The sequence below is a fragment of the Plectropomus leopardus genome, chromosome 6 (assembly GCF_026936395.1).
Source record: "Plectropomus leopardus strain MGB_pleo_1.0 chromosome 6, ASM2693639v1, whole genome shotgun sequence".
Classification (NCBI taxonomy): domain Eukaryota; kingdom Metazoa; phylum Chordata; class Actinopteri; order Perciformes; family Serranidae; genus Plectropomus; species Plectropomus leopardus.
This window is the reverse complement of record NC_142181.1, coordinates 21565323-21583955: the sequence shown is the minus strand read 5'-3', so window position 1 is coordinate 21583955 and position 18633 is coordinate 21565323. Positions and strand designations below refer to the sequence as shown.

Sequence of the window (18633 nt, the reverse complement as noted above, 5' to 3'; positions counted from 1 at the left end):
TCTTTCTAATATGTTATTTGCAATGGAATTATCTCAGCTGTTTAAGCAATTGGCAAAGCATAGCGCAAAAAAATATTTTCACACCAGAAGGCAAAAAAATGTTTCACTGAGAAAATATTTTTGAATCCAAATTTAACAAATGCAAATATAAGAAAAAAAAAAGAGAAACAACAATCCTGTAGGAGACATTTGGCATATTTATTTTGTATATATATATAATTTTAGTGTTAAGACTACATATTTTCACCACTGGATAGTAGTAATAGTCTGTAGTCTATGACACATTCTATGGTTTATGATGTCACATTGGGAGTGAGTCAATGTTATAGTGGATGTTAGTAGGTATTTTAAAGTAACGGTGGAGGGAAAGAACATAATGGAGCTTAGGCGCGGGAACATATGGTTCTTATCGCAATCACAGCAAAAAGACAGCAAAGGTAAACCAGATCGCTTCACTTTCTTGTTGCCTATTGAACTTTTTGGAATTCTTTTTAGCAGTCACAACACGAGTAAGAACCATCCCGAAAGAAAGGAAAAAAGAACCTGTCACAAGTGAAGGTGCGGTGAAGAGGATCCAGCAAACAAAGACGCCCGTAGAGCTGCATTTGAGAGTTGGAGCGCAATCGTCACAAGCATTACAATTGCGAAATGCTGCTGCAAACCAGATGGCAAGGTAAGACAAGCAAAGACAGATAAGCCAAGATGTGCTTTTCTCTTGTCCAGTGTTTGGATGTGCAATGAACTCTTGTGTGCAGTTCGGGTTTTCATTGGAAAAAAAACTGTGGCCTACATGAATGAAAATTGGAACCGTAAGAAATGACTTGCTTGTGTTTTGAGTGGACATGTGATTGTCGGAACACTGAACTTAAAGGCCTGTGCCTTTGGACTGGTTTGTACTGACGCGTATTTACGCATGCACACTTGTTGATGAACTTAAATGTCATATTGAACAGAAAGGCTGTGAAAATGGATGCTTCTAACAATGAACAAGCTGATGCAGCCGAGAAGGTTTCTGATGATATTGAAAAAAACAATGATGCTGCAAAAAAGTTATCTTGCCTAAAATGAAGATGCTACAAAGTGATGTTTTAAAAAAATATGGAAATACTGCCAGAAAAAGGGAAAGATAAAGGACTGCAAAAGGCTTGATGTACCTGTTCAAAAAACACAAGAAATCTAAACTTTATGAAATCAGAAAAATTAAACAAAAGAAAAGAAAAGAAACAAAAGAAACTAACAAAAGAAACTCTGACTGACATTGAAAATCTCTTAAAGGAGTTTGACAAACCGTGCAATGATGCTGCTGAAACCCATTAGTGATTAATGGAAATGCCAAAGCCCAAGGATGAATGCAAAGAACAACAAATCTGGTTTGACCACAAATGTAAAAATAATGAAACATTTTTACATCATGCAAGGGAGTGGTTGATGGATGCTGAAAGGGCTTGTCATATGAAGGATGAAAAGAAGGATAATGCATGAGTGATGAACTCTGACATAGGACCTGATGACGGCGCATCAAAGAACACAAATCGCAAATGTCACACATCTGCCATCTCCAAAATGTGAAGTACCACTTCCTCTGCCAAAGCCGAAAAGGCAGCTCGAGTTCAACGCATGGCTGGTCTAGAGAAAAAACACGCTCTAGAAACGGATGAGGAACATCTGCACATGGAGCAGGAAGAAACTCAGAAGGAAAAAGAACCAGCAGCCTCCAATGCTAAGCTTTCTGTGCTGGAATGCTGTCGAGTGGGAAGCCCCAGAAGTGCACCACCTGATGGCATAAATTCATAAAGCACAGAAATGAAATTACAGGCACATCATACAAACTCACCTTAACCACATTTGTCACAATAGCCTCATTCAACATCACATCACATCACAAGAGAGCAAGCATGAACAAACCCAGGAACAACGTCCACTTCACCAACTCCTGCATGATTTTTTGTCAAAGCAACATATGCATATCCCACAAAAGACAGAAAGACACAGCATGGTATCCAGTAACACTCAAAAAGACCACAGGAGCCATAATATTCCTACAATTCATATCTCAAATGGAAAGACAGGACAGACCATTGACAACAATCATTCAACTACAAAGTGGAATTACTGCTCAACTGGTTCAACAACAATCACCATCTCTTCTAACAAAGAGCCATACCTGTATTCAAGGAGAACCCTCTACAATATAGTTCTTTTATCAGCATTTTCGAGCAAGGAATTGAAAGAAAAATGACAAATCATCAAGATTGTCTGTACTACCTGGAACTACACCAGAGGGCAAACAAGATAGATTGTCAGGAGCTGCTTTCATATGCCAGAGGAGCCTGGCTAGGAACAAGCCAAAACTTTGATATAGGAAACATTTTGGAAGTGAAATGAAAATTGCACCGGCTAACATGGTTAAAGGCCCTGAGCTGGCCTTCATTCAAGTCAGAGGATGTTGGTGCACCGCGTGCATTTTCATTGTTTCTTAGAGGATGCTGTAATATGATGGAAAGTTTGCAGTAAACAGAGGAAATAAATGTGCCTTCCAACCTCAGGCTCATTGCACCGACACTACCTTACAAGTTGTGGGAAAAGTGGAGGGCCATAGCCTGTGAGCTACAGGAGTGCAGGAGCTACAGATCCATGTCTCCCGACTTGGTCAACTTCATCGAGCGACAGGTTAAGATTCTCTCTGACCCTCTTTTTTGGAAATATATACAGGAAGCACAACCTCGCAACTCTGTCAAATCAAAAGTCACATCAAAACCTCTTACCAAATAAAAAAGTCTTGCCACTGCAGCTGCGGTCAGCACCTCTGAGGATAAAAGATCTACAGAGCAGCAGGACCGCAGTATCTCCACTCCATTTTCAAGCAAGTCTGGGTTTTATTTGTGAGTGTAAAGGTGGTCATTCTCTAAAAACGCATCATATGCAGTGTGTGCAGCCTAAAGCATCCTACAATAATCTACATCACACCAAAGCCGAAAACACCAGAAACGTAGTCACCAAGCAGTGACCCTTTGTCTCAGCAAACCTGTGCTCGTACTGGGGCCGAGAAACAAGACTGTGTCCTCTCAGTAATGCCAGTACAAGTCAAAGCAAAGAATGGAACAACACCTTAAAAACATATGCTTTCGTGGACCCAGGTAGTTCAGCCACCTTCTGTACGGAACATCTGATGAGAAAAGTGAATTTAAATGGCACCAAAACCAGTATATTTCTCTGTACCATGGGTCAGGAGAACACTGTGAACCTTTGTGTTGACTGATTTGGAAGTGTCAAGTCACAACAGTGATCAGTTTTTTGATCTCCCCGATGTTTATACTTAGGGTAGCATGCCCGTTTCAAAGGAGAACATTGTGACCCTGGACGACCTCAGAAGATGGCCCCATGAAAAGATTAAAGTTCCCTATCTTGATGCTAAGGTGTATTTTCTGATTCACAGCAACACCCCAAAGCTTCTTGAACCATGGGAAATCAACAGCTGTGACAATGGACCTTATGCCTTTCGCACTCTATTGGGGTGGGTTGTGATGGTCCACTAAGAGGTAGTGAGGGGTACTCTTGCTCAGTACAATCAAGACTTTAATGAGAAATCTTCTGATGAAGTTGGGATGTCAAGGGAAGACCTGAGATTTCTGCAGATAATAGAGGACTCCATTCATCTTACAGAGAATCACAGCTGCACCAACCTACCTTTCAAAAATGATAATGTCTTTTCAAACAACTGGCTATTGCTGAACAAGTTTGGCAGAGTTTGAAAAGGAAGTTCAAAAGGAACAAGAGTATTATCAAGAATATACACTCCTGCTCACTTATGTCATCAAGAATGATTATGCTGAACATGTACCTCAACATCAGCTAAACGCACCTGATGGCAAGGTATAGCATATTCCACATCACAGTGTGTGCCATCCCAAAAAGTAAACCCTGAGAGTGATGTTTGATTGCGGGGCAAGTTTCAAAGGAACATCTCTGAACAATCAACTACTTCAAGGACTTGACCTAACAAACTCTCTGTTTGGTTTGCTTACAAGGTTCAGGCAGTGGCAGACATTAAAGCAATGTTCCACCAGGTGAAGGTGTCTCAGAAACATGTTGGCTTACTTTGCTTTCTCTGGTGGCCCAATGGTGATGTGACCAGAACTTGGTGGAGTATGGGATAAAGGTCCATCTCTTTGGAGCAAAGTCTTCACCAAGTTGGTGCCAATTATGCTTTAGGGAGGGTTGCTGAGGACAACAAGACCCATTTTCAGCCTGAAGTTGCATCTGGTAAAAAATCTCACCACTGCATGTTCCAGAGGAGGTTTCCAGCTTTCAAAATGGATGAGCAACAACTGTGCAGTCCTGGCCAGCACCCCTGAAGAACATAGATCTAAAGCAACCAAGGTGCTCAATTTGGACAAAGACCACTTACCTGTGGAGAGAACTCTAGGTCTGCACTGGTGTGCAGAATCTGATGTGTTCATGTTCAAAATTGCAGCCGAAGAACGTCCTCACACAAGACGAGACATCTTGTCAGTCACTGGTTCCATCTACGAACCTCTTGGACTTCTGTCACCATTCACTCTTCCTCCCAAGGTCATGCTGCAGGAAATGTGTAAGAGTACGGTTGGCAGGGATGACAAGATATCCCAAGCCTTCTCACAGCAATGGTCAGACTGGCTTTCAAATCCACATCGGGTGTCTGTGCTGAAAGTTAATTGATGTATGACTTTGGACAACTCAAGCAAGAACAGTTACATCATCTTTCTGATGCAAGTGAATATGAATACAGGACTGCATCCCACTTGAAGATGGAGAATGAGTCCAACAAGGCAAATCTTGCTTTCATGCTCAGAAAATCCAGAATTGTACCACTAAAACAAATTATAATCCCCAGACTTGAACTCACTGCTGCTGTACTGGCTGTTCTAGTTGACAAGATGATCAGGAAAGAGTTGCAGATTGACTTGATCCCATCTGTGTTCTGGACTGATAGCATGACCATGCTGAAGTATGTTGCAAATGAAACCAAGAGACGCATTTTTGGCAAACAGAGTGGCTGTGATCCATGAGGCTATAGATGTTACTCAGTGGAGAGACATCAGAACTAAGCTGAAACCTGCAGATGAGGCCTCAAGAGGATTGTCAGCTGAAGACTTCCATGAAAGTAAAAGATTGTTAAAGGGACCAGTGCTTCTTCTGAACAAGGCAGAGGATTGACCCAAGACCAGTACAGACCAGCTGTTAATGTCACTGGATGAGCCAAAGGTCAAAAAGGATGTTATTGTCAATGTTTCCATCTGCAAGGATTCAGAGTGCGCTACCAGTAGGTTGTTGCACTAATTCTCAGATTGGACCAAGCTGAAAGTCTCAGTCGCTTGGTTTCTCAAGTTCAAGGATGTGCTTTTGGAACTGAGAAGACAGAGAAAGTCTAGACAGGGTCAGAGAAGAGATGTAAAAAAAAAAATCAGATCAAAGATAAAGGTTCACTCACTTACTTTAGATGACCTTTCCAATGCAGAAACAACCATCACTAACTTTTGTCAGCAAGAAAAATTTCAAAAGGGAAATGCCACTTAGGATGGTGGCAAATCTGTTGCGAGAAAAGGCAGTGAGTTTTACAAGCCTGAAAACAATTTTTGTCACTGTCAGTTACATTGAAAGATGTGTCTCACTGCTGGAAAGATAGTCTTTTCATAAAACAAGGGCATCTATGCAGCATAAAGATGCAAATACTTTTGAAATTGGTGCTACATGACCAGAAAAAATAGAGAAAAAGAGGCATGGCATTTGCTAAAGAGGTAGAAAACCTACAACTAGCAGAATACATGCCGTCACACCAGACTAAAAAACGCTCCCACTGGTAAGTGACATGATATCATCGATTGGACGCAATGGCAGCCATTTGGTAAGAAACTATCTCATAATACAGTTTAACAGTAAACTTAAACTGTTTCTGAGAACATTTTAGGTGAGGCCAGTTCTAGGCATGGGCACAGAGGGGTGTCAATGTCCCCCCCAAATGCTTCGCCTGCCCCATCAACACCAAACATGGACATCTCAGCCCCAAAACATTTGCACTATGAGCAGTTATGTCACTAAAGGAAATGACTGTGAGTAATTTTGCATTGTCACTGAATACAACAGGAGCGAGACCTGACCAATCAGAGAGGGTTTACAGGGCTCTGATGTTTCAATGTCCAATAGCCTACTGCACATCAGGACAAACTGACAATACAGTGTATTGCCATTAGTGTTCTCTTAAGATTGTGGCCCAAACACATTGAACCAACTAACATTTTCTGTCAGAAGTCATGTTATACAACTTCCAAAACAGACTTTCATCTAGAAGTGACAGCAGAGAGAAAGAGGGACAGACAGGCAGCTGCAGATGATAGAAAGATACTACACTGCATCAATTGTGTCTGAAAACTATGTGTGTGTGAGTGAAAGAAACCCCATTTAATATTCCAATATACTAACAAACGGTTGTGGAAGAAGTACTCTTATCTTTTACGGAGGTAAAAGTACCAACAGTGTAAAAATACTTTATTTTAAGCAGAGCATGTGAGTAGTGTCACTATACTAAAATTATGACTCCAATACAAAACCTGCCCAAAATATCTCGATACCGATACTGAAACGATAACACGGCAAAAACCTAACACCAGGAAAGACAAGCATCTGAAATATCAGCAGCCACAGCTCTCGCTCTGCATCTCACCATCACAGCAAACAAATGTTTGGCGCACCTACAATGCCCAGTGGGAGTGACAGCAGAGCTTGGCACACACCCACACACGCTTACGCCTGCAGGGAGTGAAAGCAGAGCATTGAACAGCGTACACTCACACACAGCCTCACTGTTTCACCAGGTGAAACACGGCTCTTACGAAAACGCTTTCATTCATCAAGTATCACTATTAATAAAAGGTGCTATCGTATTGTTTTGAACAGCTGGGTACCGTGATACTTTTATAGTATTGGTATACCATACAACACTAACGTGTGAGCAGAGCGGAGCGCGGTGCACAAGCGGCAGAGTTTTGGCTGGAGCAAGGAGCACCTTTTATAAAAAGCTGGAGCATCACCTTATATCTCGCTCCATCCCGCTCCAATTTCACTCCAGTACCAGTCACACCATGTGTCTAAAGCATGTCTAACCCAGAAAGTACTTTAAAGAGGAACTTTAAAAGTCATACATATAGGTGTACCATTCCTGTAAAAGTATCAGATGAAAGTTATATGGTACCAGAAAAAGAATGTGGAAACATTGTTTCAGTCAGTAAAGATTCACTCTGAAATCGCATTTACCAAAAGTACGAAAGTGTACTGAAAAAGTGAAATGTGCAATAGCGTGTAATTCAGGTTGTGACCGACAGCAACATGATAAAAGCATTAAACCTCCTCCCTGGCACTGATGAGGACAGTGAGGTGACGCAGGTGCCAGCAGCAGCAGCAACGCTGAACATGACGAAGAGAGACCACCTGCGCTCTCACAATACAAAACAAGCTAAAATAAAAATACAAGGCAGGTGTTTTTATGTTCTTTTTCTGGATCGAGCACTGAGTGATTGAGTGGAGCGGGGTGAAATCTGAGCCAAGGGTGGAGGGGCATGCAACGTCTCAGAGTGGGTGAGCAGGAACAACGTACAGCTCTGTGCGCAAGGAGCGGGAATTCTCATCGCTCTTCTCCGCTCAGATGCTCCGGTTTTAAGTAAAAGTCCTCTGTTCGAAATATCATCCAAGTAAAGTACAAAAGTATTAGAGTTAAAGTATACTTAAAATAGCCTACTTTAAGTGAAAGTAGGCTATTTATTATGCAGAATGGCCCATTTCAGAGTAATATAGTCTATATATTTTAAGTATTGATGCATGATTTGGGTTCTAGGCACTGGTTTAAAAAGTAGCTTCTCATTTTAAAAAAAAATTGTTTTTATGACACTGCTTGTCCTGGAGGGGCTGCTTGGTGGCTAATGCAAAAATGTAAATATCCCTATCTACAGTGAGTGTTTGGTTTGTCCATTCTGGCTGACAGTAGAAACATGGTTGTGCAACATCGTGAACTCTAAAGATGAGGACCTGCTCCTTATGTAATTTTAAACTGTCAATTCTAAGGTAACAAAAGCACAACAATTCTTATTCTTCAGGTGGTTATACACTTAAAAATATCCCCCTAATGCTGTGTTCACATGGGATCCGGCAGACAGTAGACGGCAGACTGGTGATACCTCCTGGACAGCAAAATATAATATACGCATAACAATATGTTGTGTAAAAGTGTCAAAAAATTGAGTAAATGTATTAAATAAAATCATTTTGTGGCTATTATTTTATGTAATAATTACAGCATAGGCATAAAAGGAAGCTCTCTCTTCATGTGCTATTGCAAACTTAAAATGTTTGTTAAATTCCCTCTAAAATGTTAAAGGAAAATTCCCTCCAAAAGTCATTTATTCTTTCATTTGTATGTGTTCATTTATATGTCCGCTCTTCTTGTAATATCTTGGTAGGATTCCAATTTTTGATCAACAGGTGTTATTACACCAAAATTATTAGCTTTTCATTATCCAGATTAGCCATGTTTTCTCCTTGTGTGGGAGCTACATAATATCCGGTTGAAAATTCTGTTCCGGAGAATAGCAAAACGTTCCTAAAAATTTAACTTTGGACTGCGATGCTGTCTACGGTTGCCATTACCTGAATTCTCTGCTGGCCTCACAGAATTTTAATGTCCTGCCCTCATTTACTCAACTGACACGCAGTTTGCCGTCCCATGTAAACGCAGCATTAGTCCTACATACTGGACCTTTAATTTAAAAAACACAGATTAAGCAGTGTTTAAAAAAAAATTAAGCAACTGCAACTTAGTCCATCACACTAGTTCAGAGCTTTCTTACAACCGCACATTTCTCCAACACCATCCTGTTGTAATGTCTTGTCCAAACCCACTGAGACATCTGCATGAGACTCAAAAAGCTGCATTAACTTGAGGCTGCAAGAGGAAAACAATATCAGCCTCGTACTGATGGGAAATAACAGCCTGTGACATGCAATTTACCTCAATTTTATTTGGTCTGGATTGCCTGAAATCGGTCTGGCTGGGGCCGCACCAGCTGCCACTTCTCAGACATGAGAGATATGGTCAAAAATATTCAAAGACAATAGAATCAGCACTAAATCTCTTTCCATCCTGAACAGTTTGGTGGAATATTTGTGTTTCACTGAAGCTGGTGAGGAAGATATAGGTGATTTTCTCTTCTCTCTTAATTGTACAACTGAAACCTTCCAGCAGCACTGCGAGGGGGCAGCATGGCAGCCTGGAGACACGCCTCTCTCTCTCTCTCTCTATCACAAACACACACACACACACACACACACACACGCGCACACACACATGACAGAGCTGTGGTTTCTCCTTTGAGACCAATTCATAGCTAGATCCTCACTGAAAACTTAGGAGTCGCAAATTGTTTCCCCCTCTCTCCTCAGCTTAACTGCAAATTACCCAGATCTGACAATGGCCACTTTACACCCCCCCCACACACACACACACACACACACACACACACACACACACCTACCTTAAACTCAAAAGCAGCATTCTTATGGAAGAGACTCAGTGACTGTATCTACACAGCCATAAGTGTTTATAGCCATGTACATAACTATTATAGTTTAAGTGTCAGGAGGACAAAATGTAGGCCTAAAATCCAAAGATTTATGATTAGAGAAAATGAGGATACAGATTAAAACAAAAGCCAAAATGAAACTTCCATCCCTCTCCACATGCACAGAGCTCCATAAACTCTGTTACAAATTTAAAAAAAAACAAAAAAAACACTACGCTTGATGTGCGTGGTTGCAGATTTTTGGATAAGTGATTTAACAGGTGAAATGGGCGACCTGAAACCAGTTTCTTACATCACACACCCATAGCTGTCCAGATCGATCAAACCACACACATTAATTAAAATCCCTGGTAACACAATTCCACACAAGCTGCACAATCTGCAATCTTTCTGGACAACTATCAAATTCTGAAAGATTACACAGACAAATGATAAAGAAAAAATTAAAAATTAAAAAATCTAACATTGCATAGTAAATTAACCACCGTATCAAGATTTAATTCCATTAACTACAAAGTGTCTATCCCATTAACTCCCCCTGGAGATTCAATGGTCTACAAATAGCCTAAAGAATATATATGATGAAGGATGATTAAAGTGATTTTGCGTTTGGATAATGAGATGAAAATTACTATTACCTTGATTAACGCCTGAAATCATTCACCCCTGCTGGGCTTTTCCCTGCTTTACCCACAGTAATGCTTGGCAGCAATATGCGCCTGTTGCCGGTAATAGCTCAAACACAAATTTTCAGCCTCCATCAGACCCCAAGAGTCACAACTGTTGCTCAATCAACGCATTCAGCTCTGCGAAGACGCTTTTACACCCTCTAAAAGCGTCTTTAAATCACGCTGATTCACACAACAGGTGCACGCTGACCACTAGAAAGAATCAAACTGCAACTTACATGTTTAAGTTCTTGCATGCGGTCCTTCATGGTTCCGGTAAATCACTCTTATTCCTCCCGTCCCCGGTGTCTTCTGGGTGTGCGCGGTGATGGAGCGGCGTGGCGGAGGGCGACAGGATGATGTGACACCGACAGAAGCGCGTGTGGCGGCGGCGCGAGGCAGTGATTTTCCCCTCTTTGGTTTGGACGGTGGGACCACTTTACGGAGCCCGGTGACGCGCACTAAAGGTGAGGCGAGGCCTTCCGCCGTTAACCCATTACACACCTTCAACTTCCTCCTTAATCCGCACTTATTGATCTTTCTTTTTTGAAATTAACCTCCTCTCTGAGTTTTCTTTGCTCCGTTACAGTCAATAGGACAGATTGTAGGATACACTGACAAAAAGTGACCTCCTCAGAGTCCGGCAGAATGGGGAGATGGTGTTTGGTTTGATTATCGATTGAGCAGGTCCGAAGATAACGCCCCGGCTGCTCCATCCGCGCCAAAGCGCCCAGCGACCTCTGTCGGCCGCACGTGATGAGCACAGGTATGGAAGCAGCAAAAGACCTCGAAATTAATTTAGGATTTGAATATAATACACCAGCAACTTGGAAATGTGTCTAACATATAGAACTGCATTATAAAACATAGTTACGTTTGGTTGGTTTTCTTTATTTTTTAAGGTACCCGACATGTCCATGACATGTTTTATACTCACCCAAAACTTTCTTAATCCTTCATTGTATTGTTTTGTTTTCTTAATAGAGACCAGTTATAGTTACTTTATCATTTAAAAAAAATGTCTACATTTTGATTTTATTATTATTAACTTGCCTTTATTTAATTTTGTGTATGATCTTTTAATTCTTTTTTGTCTTATATTGTATGGTATTGTAATGTATAGCAGTATAAAAGTGCTATACAAATATAGTTTATTATGAGTGTACTATATTGATAACATTATATATAAACCATCAAACTTGCAAAAAAAGACATTTCCAAAAATTATTTTAGTGATCGTTGCAGCAGAATGAGTCATTTTTTTCCTTTTGAAAGTTAATTTAGTTCCATTTTACCCTTAGGAGTGAGGCCCTTTTTCAACATGACTCCCCGCTCTTTGTACCCTCCATTAACGTAATGAACTGCCAGTTTATTCAGGACCATCTGGTCATGTGTTGTATTTTGTATATACCATATCACTATAACACGGTGTTTTTTGGTAACATAGGATTGTGAAAGTGCAGACTTCATAAAGGCATGTAAGGTCGTTAGACAGCAAACCTAAAACAAATCTCTTCTTTTTTGTCAATGGCTCATGAGAGATAGAAGCTGTGATATTTGATAATTTATAAAAAATTGTTTTAATTCGATAACGTTTGTTCTGTCTCTTTTGTAGGCAGTACAGACACCTGTCTATGTGCTCAGTATCTTCCAGCCAACATTAACATGGAGAGTGCAATCTTACCTCCATCTGTGAGAAACAAACTGCCAAACACTCCACCAAATGTAAAAATGATTGGCCATATTAGCATTTTGCTCCTGCATCTTCATCCACTTGAATTAAAGAGTTGGCAAAATTAAGTCCAAACACTCTACACTGGGGGGGGGGGGTGTTGTGAGCGGGCTGGTACAGATGACAGCTAATGAAGGCACAGCTGCATGAGTCAGAGCTAGAAATGAGGTCTTCTCTGACGTCCAGTGTATTTTGTGTCAGCTCGAACCTCCCTGCAGGCCGACAAACACACAGCAGAGAGAGAATGGGCGTCAGCAGGTGTTAAAGAATGCAGCTCATCAGAGACGATTCAATTAAAGCTAAACTTAAGTACATTCCTTTACTTAGTGCATTTCTATTTCAGCACAAGATGATTAATTAAGCCAAATGATTCGTCCTGAAACACTTTTAAGACAGTCTCGTACATACCGTCCCTGCCTTCTCCTCCTCTCCTTCTTCTCTAAGATCCAGTCTCGTCCCTTCTTCCCTGATTTCCCCTTCATGTTCTTGAACCGGCATCTTCACAGAGACAAAATAGGGCTGATTAGCTTAGTTGAAGTGCACCTTTTGCTATTTCTTTTTGATAAACCACATCTTTGAAGCAAAATGTTTCAAACAGTTTCTTTGGCGACGCTCACATCACAGGGCTCAGTTACAATTTTTTCCCCAGATCTGATTTTCTGTCTAGACTGGCCACATGTTTGAGGTGACGCATATCTGCCCTGAAACACCTCACACACATAAGGTCACACACACATAAGGTCACACACACATGCACAAGGAACATCAAAAAACATCACATTTGCGAGACAAAGGCACAAAGCACATAGCTGTGCAAATAATCATTTAGAAGATGAATCGACGAGAAGACGAAGGAATGAAAAAGCCATAACGAATAGCTCTGATAGCCGCTATTGCTGGTAGCAGGAACAGTTCAGGCAAAAGTTGAGGACGTCCTACATTGCAATATCTGTTGGCATCTAAGGACAACACTGTCACAGCAGGACTCAAACTGTATGTAAGAGTCTGGCAGTCGGCCTCTAGTGACTGGGGCAGCTGTACGGCTACAGCAGCCTTCTGTAGTTTCAACTGTACTGTGAGCTATCTATGCCTGTGCAGTGAAGCGTGACATGGAAAAAAAAAAAAAACATGAGCGTATGGGAAATACACAAAAAGTTCTGATATAACTGTATTCACAGCAGCCGCATAGCCAGTGATCAAATATGTATAAGATTTACACCACATATGAAAGTGGCCCAGATTTCTGCACCCATGCTGTTCTGAAAAAATAAGATCTGTGATACATGAGAACAAAAAAAAATGGATTCAGGCCACATTTGCTTGTAATGTGAGCGTAGCTTTTGTGTAGCCAGGAGGAGCAACTTGAACACTGCGATGTAAAAGGGAGGAAAAGCTGCCTGGCAGGGTTTTAAGTCAGACAGGACAATGACCCTTCTGAGATTTCTGTCGGTCTTTCGGCTTCATCAAAAGCAGGTATGACTGAACCTGCACTTAAGAAGGCCCAGACCTGTTCTTAGATGGCTGTTTTAAATAAAATAAAAGAATCAATAATTAAACACAGATTATCCTTTTCAGAGCAAAGCAGAGCTGCAACTGAAAATGTCCTCGATTCATTGTTGCATCTATAAAAAGAAAACGGTAAAAAACAGGGATTGCAATTTCACAATAGAAGAGTCACTTGCATTACCCAGCTCACAGTCCAAAACCCAGAAGATATTCAGTACACTATCACAGAAGATGAAGAAAAGCAGCAAAAACTCATATTTGAGATGCTGATGCCAGCAAATAATAGGCATTAAAAAGTAAGGAATCAAGTACTTAAAAAACAATTAATAATAAACAATTAATTATTATATATGGGCGTTAAATTCCACACTATCTACAGGAGCCTTACATGCTAATTTAAAAAAAAAAATGTTTTAACAATTTTCATTCAACGTTCAGATAGCCTCAGGGTGCATCTCATCACACTGCATCTCTTTAAATAAAAACATACCAACAAACAAATAACTGGTGACTTAAACGAACTCTGTCACTTACAACCGTGCAGACAGTTTCATCAAACTATAATAATCAATGTCTGCCTGCTGTGAATATCTTTACCTTTGTCCTGAATATTGGACCTGGTTGGAAACGCCTCTGTCTGACGTTTCTGATCCCAGTCCCTGGAAAGAACAAAAACAGATCACACAATGATCACAATAAAGCTAAACTCAAACACAGAAATCCAAAATGTTCACTAAATCTAGCTCCTTTCTCTCTCATTTCTTACTTTGGGAAGAACACCCATCACTCCAGCAAACAGACACAGGAAGAACCTGGAAACAAACAAGATGTGTCTGTGTGTGAGTAAACCAGGCCGACCATTTATTGCGCAGTAATTCATCACGAGGATAATGTGACAAACAGTCGAGTCAATATGAATGTCATCATGCTCTAATTAGCCTAGTGTTGTACACTGCTGCTCATTTTACAGGTCATTAAAGAGGAATCAGTTGCAGAAGCCTGCAGCTGAAAATGTCTAAATAAAAATCCAGCATTTGAAAGGTACTGACTTTTTGGCTTTGCTGCTGTTGGGGTAATCCACCACCATGCCTCCACCGAAGCCTGCCCTCATGGCCTGTGTCGTGATCAGCTCAAGCTTTAAAACAGGGAAGAAGGTTAGTAAAGGAATCTGGAGGAAAATTATGAATTAAATTTCACCATGCATGTTATTTCACCTGTTCTGAGTTTTCTGGATAAAGCTGGAAAACCGCACGTGAGCCTCTTGACTGAAAAACAAACAGCGAGAAGTTAGCAAAGGTGTTCATAAGAGAACATGGTCTCCAGATTTTTACATTTTTGTCGCAGAAGTCAAAATAAGTGATAAAACCTCACCAGACAAGAGTAGAGAGTACTGAAGAAGGTGTAGAGTCTCTTAGGAGGACTATGTGACCTCTTGTCTGCATTACAGAGCCACTGCAGAGCCGAGATACTGACAGGGAATAACGCAAAACGTAAATGACAAACTGAGACAGAAATGATTTTAAATTAAAATCTAAATTCTTGTTTGTTTGTTTTTTAAATAAAAGTATGTTTTCTTTCTTCTTTTCTTCACCTGATGCAGCCATCGAAGGTGCCGGGTCGAAATGGCATCCCCTGTCCCATGTCCCCCAATAAAAGGTCTCCCTCTACTTCTCTGTCCATTGCAACATCTGTCACAGGGAAGATGGAATTTGATAAATGTAAACCACATTTTATCTTCTTTTAAAATATGTGCATAATAATGTGCATGCAAATAAATAAAGGAGAAATTATACAGCGATTGTGCCCAACAGTTAAAATGTCACCCAGAGTGATAAGACAAAAACCTCTTTGTAAAAAGTGCATAAAAAGACGATGGTTAATTTTTTTTATACTTGGCATGTACGATCAGGGTCCCTACAGATTACGGTAACTAAGGTTTAAGACTTTTTAATGCCACTCAGAATTTAAGACCAATTTTACTATAACCAAAACTGAAGAAAACAAAACAAAAAAATGAAACAACATCAATTACTGGTAAATACCTGTTGTTTGTTGGCAAGTTTTCGTGGTGATTTTGTGTTTCTTGCTCCACGTGAGGGACTCCACAGCCTTGATATCCATTGTGCCGAGTTTGAAAAACTTTTTCGCATAAATACACCGAGCCTTATACGCAATGCCAGTACAAATCAAATCCCACTTTTCACTCTTTTTTTGGATTTCTTTGCAAAGGGCCATGGGTCAGAATCCAACCCAGGCTGGTGCAAAGGACTCAGTAGTTGTGGGGTGCACATTCTCCCAGGAGCGAGAGCCCCCCCTGGTTTAGGACATTTTAATACCACCAAGGCCTTACTTTTAGATAAATGAACTTGTTTAAGGCTTTTAAAGGATCCGCAGGAACTCTGTATGGTGAAGTCCCATGACTTATCATTAGACTTAATATAAATATAAACATATATTGCCTCGATGAGGGCAGAGAAACTGAAAATGCACCTCACTGTGTATTCTTTAAGTTATTTATTACTATGAAAAGCCAAGCAAAATGCCTGGGGCTGTATTCTTTTAACGCACAACATATTTGTCTTATTATACGTTTTCCTCCTCTGGCTGGTCAACCTCAAATTTCAAGAGAATAAGAGCAGCTGGGAGATTTTGGAAAGACATTCTACTTCCAGCACAATATTGTAGGAAAAACTGGTGATGTTTTCAAGCATTATTGATATTAAGACGTGAAGTCATCATCAGTGATAACAACATGACAACAGAGCAGGTAGATGTAGCTTTTCCACAGTCTGACTTTTTTAAAAAGTCCTATCATTTCACTCTTACTTTAAAGACAACATGTAAACTATAACACATAACGATAACCACAATCCTGGATGATATGTAGTAAAAATAAAAAAAGATATTATACTGACATAACATCCAGCTCTTGCTTTAAGACGAAATACAACAGCGTCAAACTAACCTAACATTGCGGTGCTGATGTCAACTCCAACCCAGTAGTGTCCCTCTTCTGACAGGTAGTCTCCACTGAGACCAGAGCCACACCTGAGAGACAGAGGACAGGCTGTCACCTGAGCACTTTACACCACTAACACACAAAATGACTGTATCTTTCTGGATTTTGCAGTGGTTCATTTTAAAAAAAATTAAGATGAAGTGAGTCTCAAACACTGCAAGACTTTGAGAGTGCTTTCAACACTAGCGACATAAGTCTTTATTTGACACAACAAAATATATTGTTCTTTAAGGAACTGCATGTTAACACTGTCACTGTCACTGTCACTCACCCCACATCTAGCAGGAAGCATGGCTGTCCCTCTGGCAGGCTTAAAAGCTCTACAGCTCTCTCTGACATCTGGGTCTGGATTTCAATCATCCGAGAGCTGTGAAGCAACAAAACACAGATTTCAGATACAGTGTAATGTGTGACTTCTGACAATGGAAAGAAACATTTTCAACCTTTAAATGCAGCAAAGCGCCATCAGATTTGACATCAGATTGAGTAAACTTTAAGTAAACTTTAAGCCAGATTCTACCACCTAAGAAGTAACTATCACTCTTCCGCAAGTTTGCAGAATCAGGGACAGGGACTTCTGCATCTTCCGCTTTATCAGAAGGGGCAGAGCCAACCTAGAACAAAATTCTGAATATTGATATACCAATGACTTTAAAGAGTGCCACCATGGCTTTCACCATGAAAGAGTGTATTTTGTCTGCAACTGTGTTTAAGCTGGTAAAGCATGACTTTTGAACTTTGAATTTTACTACCACACAAGACTGGATAAAAACAAGTTAAAAAAAATAAACATAGCAAGGATTTTGCATAGGAGGTAAGAAACCTAAGAGGGACTTATAATGAAAACCTCCCCTCTGGAATTTACAATCTGTTCAATTACTAAAGGTATTTCTCCCCTTAACATGCCAACATAACAGACAAAAAAGTAGTTAAAATAGTCATAAATGAAACACACACATAACACATAAACACAACGAATACATCAACTATGGCACAGGTGTTTTTTCAAGTTAAGACTTAAATATTGATGGAAAAGTTTTAATTAAGCGTGTCACCACTCACGCATTTCAGGTGGCAAGTTTTCCGAGCACAACAATGTATTGCAACGAAATGACCAATATTATTCACTTCATCTGTCACTGACTGTGGCTGATCGGTGTAGGCACGTGCTGCTCACTATTGCAGAAAATACGCATTTGTTTACACTCTTGTGTTTTTCTCCAAACATTGCGACCACAGTGACAGGAATAAAGTAATGCACAAATAACAGAGACTCACTTCTGAGAGTATTTCTTGGCCTCTTCTTCATTGTAGAACTGCGGGGATGAGAGCACAACAGATTAACTCAAATGAATCAATTAAACAGTTCACACAACGCCACTGAAACCTATCATATGTTATCACTGCAAACTAGAAAACAAACGAAAGAGAAACCCTTAGTGGTTAACCTATCGTCCTGTCAAAATGTATAAAATTCTCTGTTTAAATGCTGGTATTTTATATCTGAGAGCCGCCGGGGAAAGCTTTAAATGTCCAAACTGCTCCTGCTAACACATACAACACTAGCGTTAGCCTCGAAGCTAAAAACCTACGATAAAAAGCGTCACTGACCACTTCTGGAGGAGCTGAGTGTTCAGGCCGTCGACAGCTGGAGGCCATGGTTGTCCCTGTGTGTGTCGGTATCTGAAGATAAATGATTAATGTATAAAATCAGCTCAAAAACAAGCTAATTGTTGTGCTAGCCGACTGTCCACACGTGAAGAATAATGACGTCACACGCAGGCAACGTAAAAAGCGCTTCTTCGTCGAGTTATAGAAGCAGCACACGCGCTTATATCGCCGCCTGCTGTTCACCGAGGTAAGTATTAAATACATAATGTATTGTTTATGCGAAATAAGGCATAATTATTGAATATTTTTCTTACATAAACTCATTCTTTATTTATACAATCAATAAATACAAATATAAAAAAACACATATTGGTATTGCTTCTGTCCAAAATTACAAAATAACCCAAGCAGTAGTAATTAATAAAATAAAATTAAAAAAAAATAAATAAAATAAACAAATTACATAAAACAAAAGTAAGTATTTAAGAA

At 40.1% G+C, this 18633-nt stretch overlaps 2 protein-coding genes across 6 annotated transcripts in view; both read right to left on the bottom strand.

Annotated features, from left to right (window-relative positions):
• The window catches only part of stx1a (syntaxin 1A (brain)), a 77758-nt gene extending 66796 nt beyond the window's left edge, over nucleotides 1–10962 (bottom strand). For 2 of the 5 annotated variants that reach the window (XR_015776819.1, XM_088078981.1), the window contains exon 1: nucleotides 10516–10957. Coding sequence is in view for 4 of the 5 variants with exons in the window: in XM_088078981.1 (XP_087935107.1) it covers nucleotides 10516–10545 (30 nt within the window). In the remaining variant the exon portion in view is untranslated. Of the gene's footprint in view, nucleotides 1–10515 lie in introns of all 5 variants that reach the window. The other 3 variants (XM_042487063.2, XM_042487061.2, XM_042487062.2) reach the window with 3 other exon arrangements.
• Nucleotides 10963–11832: 870 nt separating this feature from the next.
• bud23 (BUD23 rRNA methyltransferase and ribosome maturation factor) lies at nucleotides 11833–18328 on the bottom strand. The gene is made up of 12 exons (XM_042486838.2): nucleotides 18145–18328; nucleotides 17812–17849; nucleotides 16805–16900; nucleotides 16480–16562; nucleotides 15106–15202; nucleotides 14886–14982; nucleotides 14729–14779; nucleotides 14564–14649; nucleotides 14281–14326; nucleotides 14112–14173; nucleotides 12417–12506; nucleotides 11833–12220 (listed from the first exon to the last, which is right to left on the bottom strand). Exons 1-12 carry the CDS (start codon nucleotides 18190–18192, stop codon nucleotides 12166–12168), a joined length of 849 nt encoding a protein of 282 aa, XP_042342772.2. The 5' UTR covers nucleotides 18193–18328; the 3' UTR covers nucleotides 11833–12165.
• Between the last annotated feature and the right edge of the window lie 305 nt (nucleotides 18329–18633).